The sequence below is a fragment of the Miscanthus floridulus genome, chromosome 9 (genome assembly GCF_019320115.1).
Source record: "Miscanthus floridulus cultivar M001 chromosome 9, ASM1932011v1, whole genome shotgun sequence".
Classification (NCBI taxonomy): domain Eukaryota; kingdom Viridiplantae; phylum Streptophyta; class Magnoliopsida; order Poales; family Poaceae; genus Miscanthus; species Miscanthus floridulus.
Window position 1 is genome coordinate 59,249,767 of NC_089588.1, and position 8,411 is coordinate 59,258,177.

The following is an 8,411-nucleotide window of genomic DNA, read 5'->3' on the forward strand; positions in this document are numbered from 1 at the left end:
TTCCAATCTACCTCATAGGAGCAACAACACCTATAACCGAGCATACGAATAAAAGAAGAGCAGCCGCACCACTGGAGTTGGGTTTAGCATGCTACCGTGCCCTGAACCAGTATAAATCTTTGTGTCCCGTGTGCTACCACCTAGATCTATCTACGCGATCACATTATTAGACGTTGCCGGAAGTAAATAATTCGACAAAACCATTGGCCCTCGTTTAGCTGTTCACGGACAATAGTAGAGAGGTCCGCACTAGTTTTCACTTGGCCCACCAAAGGAGAGAGAGAGAGCGGCCAGTCTATTGGTTGCCACATAGAGCCAACACTCCACGCTCTAGAGATGAAACCAGATCAGATACACAGGCAGTGATCCTACATTTTATTCTATATTCTACACTCTCTGACCTCAGAACTAGATACAGATAATCTCAGATATTCATATCTATCTCATATATATATATATATATATATCAAAAATCCAATTTTAAGTATTTGAATTTAGCAGGCGTACAAATATTAAATGTTCGGATTCAGATACTGACTACCCGTATGTTTGACTGCTTTGGAAAGGACGAATCGAAAAACATCGATCACATTTTCTTCCCTATTAGGTTCCTTCAGCCGCATCTAAACCAAAAGAAATCCCCTAAACCAAACAGCCGCCGCTAGCAACCTTTGCCTCCACACCGCCTCCACTGCTCGCGACCCTGCCTGTGCGACGTCCCCACACGCGACCCCTGCCTGCGCGACCCCCCCCCTTACGCGCTGCTTCTGCCGCTCACAACCCCACCTACGTGGCGTCCCAACGCAAGCTACATCAAATATTTGAACAAGCACCCAAACATAACATTCAGCAAAAATGGACAGCCAGTTCCATCTTGCAACATTCTGTAAACATTTAATTGAAACAAGAACAGAACACACCACAAACAGCTTATTTGGAGACGTGTTGTTGAACTAAACTTACCCTATGAGTGGGGCACATGTAGAAGACTTCCCAAAGCCCAGTTTCAAAAAAAGAAGACTTCCGCAAGCGACCGTGGCTGCTTCGGATTTAACTCGACCACTTGCCTGCACTTGCAATCTAGGCACGTAATCAATGGCGGCTTCCCACTTGGCCTGCGCCTAAGCGAAGACGATGAGCTCGACTCCCCTTCCATTTACCCCAATCTAGGAATGTGGGATGAAGGCTTTGGACTGAGGATGTCGATTTGGGGCAAGAGGGACGGGATCGGCCATTCGATTTGGGGGCTAGGGTTTGGGCGACGTGGAGTCGGGGACAAACTGGGAGGGAGGAAGAACAGAGACAGCCAAATGGCTCAATGAAAAGTGCAGGGTATTTTCGCTTATTTTCGTACCTGCCCTCGTCCTCACGTGCGTGGCACATGCCTATTCAGCCGACGTGGAGTACCAGATCAGCCACTGGCCGGGGTGCGTGGCTAATTTGGATCGGGATGGAACACTAAAATAGATTATGGAGCCTAAACTGCAGTCTCATAAATCTGGGACCAGGATGAAACCTCAACAATAGTTTAGGATTGGCCAAGTAATTTACTCTATATATTATAACCCTCAATGCACATTTTTGTTATGTATTGCCACTATTCATCATTGTACTATATGAGATGCCAATGTATACTATGGGTCTATTTGGGATAGCTCCAGCTCAAAAAAAAAAAGTGCATCTGGATCTAGGATTCACTACGTGAAAAATAGTTTGTAGCAACGGAATAAATTTTTTGTAGGGGCGGCTGGTAATGGAGCTACCCCTACAGTGGCGTGCTCAGAAGCCACTATATCAGCCGCCCCTACAAATGACACAGTAGGGACGGCTAATAATACGAGCCGCCCCTACAAATAAGATCGATTTGTAGGGGCGGCTCACTCAACAGCCGCTCCTAGTGTTACGATTTATAGAGGTGGCTCGATCACCAGCCGCCCCTATAAACACAACAAATATCTCCCACCTCTCGGCTGCCACCCAGTCCGTTCGCCTGATCCTTTCCCCCCTCTCTCTCTCTCTCTCTCTCTCCCGTCTCCGCCGTCGCCACCTCCCCTACACCTACGCCGCCGCCGCACCTCCCCTCTTCCTCTCCGCCGCCACCATCCCTCCCCATTCCCCAACCACGACGGCTCCACGGAGGCCGAGATCTAGGCACGGTCCCTCCACCTGTTCCCCTCCGGTGGCGTTGCCAGATCTAGTGAGGAGGAGGCCAGCCGGAGAGCGGGCGCTGGGCACGCCACTCGACGGATCCAGCTTGCATCGAGGTCCGCGGCAGTGGTCCGGCGAGCGCGTGCGGAGGAAGATCCATGGAGCTCCCCTCCCCTGCCTCAGCGCAAGGCACGTCGCCTTGTCTCCTCCATGCCACACACTCCGCGCTCACCCCTGCCTTCCCTTCCCTTCCCTTCTCCGACGACCCGGATCCCATGTCTGCGGCGCCAGCGAGCACCCCCGACGAGTCCTCTGCCTCCTGGAGCTCAGCACGCAGGTGGGTCCAGTGAGTTGTGCAGAGGGCCTGGTTGTGCGTGTGCCCGCTGGCGTCGTGGGGGCAGATCCATGGAGCGGCTGCTGTCTTAGGTTTGGATTCCTGTCCCTAGATGAATTTCTCGTTCCTACAAGTCATGTCCTTGCAAGCTACACCTTCTAGGAATTTGCTGCAGTTTCGCTAAACTGGCTTGCCTACTCTCGATGATTATTTTAGATTGTTCTCTATCAAGTGTCTACAGAGTAGTTTCATATTTTGATCACGTTTCTCCTTGTACAGAGGCATGCGTGTCACCAGTTCTCAAATGGGGAAAAGTTTGGATCAGGGACCTATTACAAATCTAGATAGATCTGTCACTTTGATTTTTAGTGTCTGCTATATGTGGCTAGTTTAGCACCAGTATTGTTGCCTCTCGAATGTGAATATGTGTTATTTCAAGTCAAATACCTACTGTTTAGACCCTGAACCAATTCTGTTCATTGATCCCTTCCTATCAATTTCATGTGTAAACAACTTAATTGGCTTTAACAACAATCATTCTTGGTATATAGCTCTACCATTTTGGTTTAAGGTTTCAGGTCTAACTCTCAATGGTTCAGGAGATAAAAGGTCCTAAAGTTTGATAATTTTGATCCCTAACTCAGAGTTCAGATTCAGATTTTTGTTTCAGCAGTGTCTATTCTATGATCATTTTCTTCTAATTTATTTAGTATATAACTAATTCATTTGGCCTCGAGAAAATAGCTTACTGAATCATAGAATTTGGTGCACATGTGCACATACTCAAATGTTTTTCCAGATAACGGAATAAAAAAAGTATCCCAGTTTGTCCTTAAAGAATATAGTTTGCAATAGGAAATGTTTGTGTGACAATTTTTTCTTATATAGCTGTGCTGGGAATGTTTCATTAGGGCGAGGATGCCGCACCACCACAAACGTACGCCGGCGGCCTCTCTCCCCCTGTCCCTCCAAACGCCGTCGCAAGAACTGCCTCCCACATCAGCCTCAAGTACCACGATCCAGATCCCAAAGTCGCTACTGCACCACCATGCCTAATCCCTTGTCGCTACTGCACCACCATGCCTAATCCCTTGTCGCTACTGCACCACCATGCCTAATCCAGATCCCAAGCTCATCTCCCGGCGGTTGACGATGCATCCCCCTCGACCTTGCTCCTCATCCCACGTCGATGGCGGCAGGCCGGCCCCACGAGCAGATCCGGCCCGGTGACACATCTACGGCTCATCCCTGTACCGGTGTCCTCCATTTGTCCCCAAGAGTCCCAAGACCCCAAGGTATAATCCTAACACCTCTGGTGATGGACATAACCAGCAACTTGTTGCATGCCGTGTACTTCCATTCCTAGGTATTCTTTGCATTGCTATCTTGTTCATTTGCTGATTGATGAGAAGTGATTTAGCTACTGCCACTCATGTTATATCATTTATCCCCCCAATCATTACCTGATCTCCAGTTTCTGCAAAAGGTTTCATGTAGTGTTAACTAGTACCAATTGCAACTGATGGGATCTATCATTTGTTTATTCACTCACATCTTTCTTGAACATGCATATCTCAGTATTTAATAGTTTGGCATCTGCATAGCTGTCCATACTTAGTCTGAAATTTGACATATTATAAATAAAAATCCAGTTGAAAACTGTAGTCAACTTCCTTGGCATCAATGGCATGAGCATGCAAAGTAGGCTATGCTAATAAACTATTTAGTAGCAAAAAACATGTGTAATAATATTTGAGAGACTGATTTCAGATTTGTAAACTAGATGAGTAAGAATTGATTTGAAGTAGTACAGGTTTGCTCCTCAAATAGGAATATATTTTATGCCACATACTCTTATGTATCCTCATAGTTACTTATCTAGCTGAGCTCTGATTCTTGCTTTGTTTCTCATTGTCTTGCACTCTTATGTATCCAATGATTACTGCTCTGATTCTTTCTTTTCATTCATATGCTTAATTCCTCGCTGCTACCAACTAAAGGTGTCTATGCTCTATACTGGGATCAACAGTGACTTTCCATTTCTGAACCAATACTGCTCTCGCTTTTTTGTACATAAACTTTGCTTTTTCCCTAAAGTTTACTCATGCAACCGGTTTCTTCCAACATTCTTTGTTCAAATCCATACCTATCTGAGGACCTTATGGCATCACTTTCTCTTTTTTTCTTGAACACTGTTTGGTGCCTGTGTAGCATTAGTTTCTGTTCTGAGAAAACAATGTTCTTCCATGATAGATATTGTGCTTTATCTTTGCGAAAGAGGGCATGTTGAGGGTGGTATGGTATTCCAGCGGTTAGAAGACCTAACTGAAATGTCAACAATCAAAGACTGCAAAGATATCTTTAGGTATATTGAGAGCCAACAAGATGTACTGGGGAAGGTAATTGTGATCCTTATTCTATTTGGTTAGTTCTGGTTAAGTACAGAAGATGCATGTTTGTAACTTTGCTGATCGATTATCGTTTTGGGTTGTTTGTAGCAAGAACTTTTTGGACGTGGAAAACTAGTTATGCTAAGGACTTGCAACCAACTTCTTCGTAGACTATCGAAGGTTAGGTTCAGTTGTTTTGTTGTGTCTACTCTTTGAAGTTTAGATTTACTGTTGTTCCCACATCCGGTGCTGCTGTTTATGCAGGTGGAGACAATTAGGTTTACTGAGTCATTGTCTTGTACATTCTCAAGAATTGTTGCGGTGTGTCTTGTTCTCTCTTGTGTTACTTGCATCGAGCGAAGATTGGTTTTCACAATACTTTTCATATACCTATGTGCAGTCTCATAGTTTAAATGAACAGCAAGCACAATAATTTGCACCGTGTATTGTCATGGAATATTTGTTATAATCTGGTATAAATAAATGTTCTGGTCGAATTTGAATTGTAAATTTAAATTTTTTTTGGCGGAAAAATGATTTGTAGGGGCGGTTGGTACTGTAGCCACCCCTACAAATCGATTTGTAGGGGCGGCTAGTGTTCCCAGACCGCCCCTATAAATCGATTTGTAGGGGCGGCTACAGTACCAACCGCCCCTACAAATCGATTTGTAGGGGCGGTCTGGGAACCGTCCCTACAAATACATGATTTGTAGAGACCCTTGCGTAGGGGCGGCTGGCCGAACCGCCCCTACAAATGCTTATTAGCCGCCCCTAAAAACCATATCTGACGTAGTGATTCACCGTGGAGCAACTCCACTAGTTGATATGACATCCATCGTGGATTTATCAGGAACCGTTTGGCTACACATCTAGCTCCAGATCTAGGCAAGGGTATTTTGGTGGGATGGCCAGATTTGCCCTTGGTATAGGCCCTACGTGTAAATGACCGAAAAAGCTTCCATCTCCATCTTCTCTTTCCCCTTCCTCCCTTCTTCCTACGAGGTGGCCTCCAAGTGGGCGCGCGATGTGGCACCCAGGCAGGCATGGCCACAGCCGGGTGCGACTGACTCCAGGCAAGGCACGCGGCTGGCCATCCTCTAGGGCACAGGCACGCCCGGTCACCAGGGATCACGCGGCCGTCAGGGGTGGGGGAAGGAGTGCCGGCGTCCGGGGGTAGGGAAAGGAGCGCCATTGGCTGGAGGTGGGCGAAGAAGCGCCGCCATCCGGGGTGGGGTAAGCAGCGCAGGGCGGTTGAGGTGGCAACGCGAGCAGGAAGCGGCCAGTGGCCGCGCGGTTCTTATTTTTTCCGTCGGGTCTAGTGGGAAAGAGGGAAGAAACGTGAATAGAACGAACCGGTACATAGGGGGTAGGGTGTATAACCGGTGGCAAATGGTGGGTAATTTCCCCAGCTTCACCAATTTGCGTTTGGTGGAGCACCCCTTGAGGAGATCCACCATTTTTTGTGAATCTGGCCCTCAGACTTCTAGTGTTTGGTGGAGCTAGACTGTTTGGCAAGCTTTTCGTGGAGTGGAGCTATTTTTGATGAATCTAGAGTTGGGGGAGCTGTCCAAACATGTTCCTATATTAAAGTTACTTCTTTAAGTTCTCTTTTGTTTACATATAAAAATTCATGTTTAAAAATCCTGCAGCAACGTGTGTGACGAGTAGCTAGTTGCAGTTCTTTTTTACCCAGGAAAAGGCGTCTTACAGAGTAGCAGTTTTTTTTCGACAGGAGGGATAAAGCTTTACTCCTATTTTTATTAAAATTAAAAGAAGAAAATACAAAGACAGGTGCCAGTAGCAATAGCCAATAGTGCAGATACTCTCTAGCTAGCTAGTCTTTTAGAGTTGCAGTACCAGAGGCAATAGTGGAGATACTCACTGGCCAGTATTTTGTTTGTTTCCTTATGTTTGATCCATCAAACCCTGCTTTCTCAAAAATATTGTATCCCGTATTTTCTCTTCCGTCATCTGGGCAAAAAAAAAAAAAAATTAAGATCAGTATTTTTGTTATTATTTACTTATTTTTCTTGATTTTCATAGTATAAAGGAGTGAGACGTATATACAGTAATAAAATTTGTAGCAGCGGAGGAAGGCAGCTGGCGACAGCCGCACCTGGGGCTGCAGCTTGACGGCGTGGTGAGCTTTGCCGGCGCACAGAGCTCGAGCAGGGCCAGGGGCAGCGCCGTGAGCGAGTAGGCGGCGAGGAGGATGACGAGGCTCTCGAAGTAGAGGCAATAGTCCGGCATGAAGCCCGAATGCCGGAACCATGCAGCCTCCGCCGCCGTCAGGGCTCGCCCGAGCGCCGCCTCCGCCGCCTCAACCGTCGCGTACGGGATCATCTCTCCCGATCTCCGGCCAACGCGAATACTAGACGAGCCTGGGTGCTACACTTTGTCTTGCCCAAATGTGAAAAGATGGATTGGGCACTGCTGGGCTTCCTCTTTCAGGTCTTTTATAGACGATGATGATTGGCTCTCTGACTTGTGGGCCAAACACAGATTGCAGTTATGAGGATGCGGCGGTACTTTTACACATCACAAAGTATATAATCTATTTGGGTTTGTAATTTGTCAAACTTACTTTTTTTTGCGCATAGTCAAACCTACCTTTTGTTGGCTAGCAATATCACAAAATGCAGCATCTCAAATTAATTAAAAGAGATACTCCATCCGTTTCAAACTACATGTATTTGGTTTCAATCGTCTGACAATACTTGAAATAATAACTACTCCTTAAATTTGTCATAAGTATTTTCTAATCATAAGCAAGTATTTTTTAATATGAATAATTGTTTGTCAAAAACTTGTCCTTATGAAACAAAATACACATTGTAATTTCAAATGGAAGGAGTAGAAAAGTTTCTTTTAATAAAAAATATAGTCTTGTCAATCTTGTATTAATTGTCCATGTTTATGGAATTTTCTATATTTGAAGGACTGCACTAGGCGATCAGAGAGGGGGGGGGGGGGGGGGGGTGTGGGTTTGTGAATGGGAGCCAAATCAAAGCTTCTTTCTAAATGACCACCGTCCCAAAATCACCACCAAAAACACCAAACACGCAAACATGATGTCCTCGAGCCAACCTGTGGCAGAACAAAATCACCACCAAAAACACCAAACACGCAAACGTGATGTCCTCAAGCCAACCTGTGGCAGAACCGCCTAATCTAATGCCTCCCAGGAGTGCTCGTCTTCCATTAGACACTAAACACTCAAGGAAGGGCACCAAATTACTGGGTTCCGTCGGGTACATCCCAGGGGAGAACAAAAAAATCCATATTTTCCATCAGGATCACAAATGAGAGAATAAAGCTTACATCATTCTTAACTATTTCTTACATCACTTTTAATACAACATCAGAGTATACTATCTATTATTATAACAGCGGAATGTAATCATATTATTAGAGTTATGAACAATTTAATTGAACAGCCGAATTAAACATTTATTCATGACATGATGAAGCATTGATATGCACACTATAACAACAGATTATAAAACTTTTATTTAGAAAAACATATGGTGAGAGTTATA

General features: G+C 45.4%; 1 protein-coding gene across 5 annotated transcripts; it reads left to right on the forward strand.

Annotated features, from left to right (window-relative positions):
• The first annotated feature begins 1,977 nt into the window (after window positions 1-1,977).
• Window positions 1,978-7,596, forward strand: LOC136483746 (THO complex subunit 1-like). Of its 5 annotated transcripts, none has more exons than XR_010765605.1 (6): window positions 1,978-2,574; window positions 3,371-3,491; window positions 3,606-3,777; window positions 4,736-4,881; window positions 4,981-5,052; window positions 6,942-7,596. XR_010765605.1 is itself a non-coding variant. In XM_066480903.1 (6 exons), the coding sequence occupies exons 3-6, from the start codon at window positions 3,672-3,674 to the stop codon at window positions 5,278-5,280; spliced, it is 468 nt and encodes a 155-aa protein (XP_066337000.1). In that variant the 5' UTR covers window positions 1,978-2,574; window positions 3,371-3,491; window positions 3,606-3,671; the 3' UTR covers window positions 5,281-5,382. The 5 variants fall into 5 exon arrangements, 2 of the variants coding, with proteins under 2 accessions (XP_066337000.1, XP_066337001.1); XR_010765606.1 differs by having other exon boundaries at window positions 6,957-7,595; XR_010765607.1 differs by having other exon boundaries at window positions 6,960-7,595.
• Window positions 7,597-8,411: the final 815 nt, after the last annotated feature.

Bases quoted from the DNA above. Each gene is read 5' to 3' on its own strand.
- LOC136483746 (XM_066480903.1), top strand. From the start codon at position 3,672: ATGGCGGCAGGCCGGCCCCACGAGCAGATCCGGCCCGGTGACACATCT. The intron at 3,778-4,735 runs GTATAATCCTAA...CTTCCATGATAG, and splicing joins AAGAGTCCCAAGACCCCAAG to ATATTGTGCTTTATCTTTGC. The intron at 4,882-4,980 runs GTAATTGTGATC...GGTTGTTTGTAG, and splicing joins AACAAGATGTACTGGGGAAG to CAAGAACTTTTTGGACGTGG.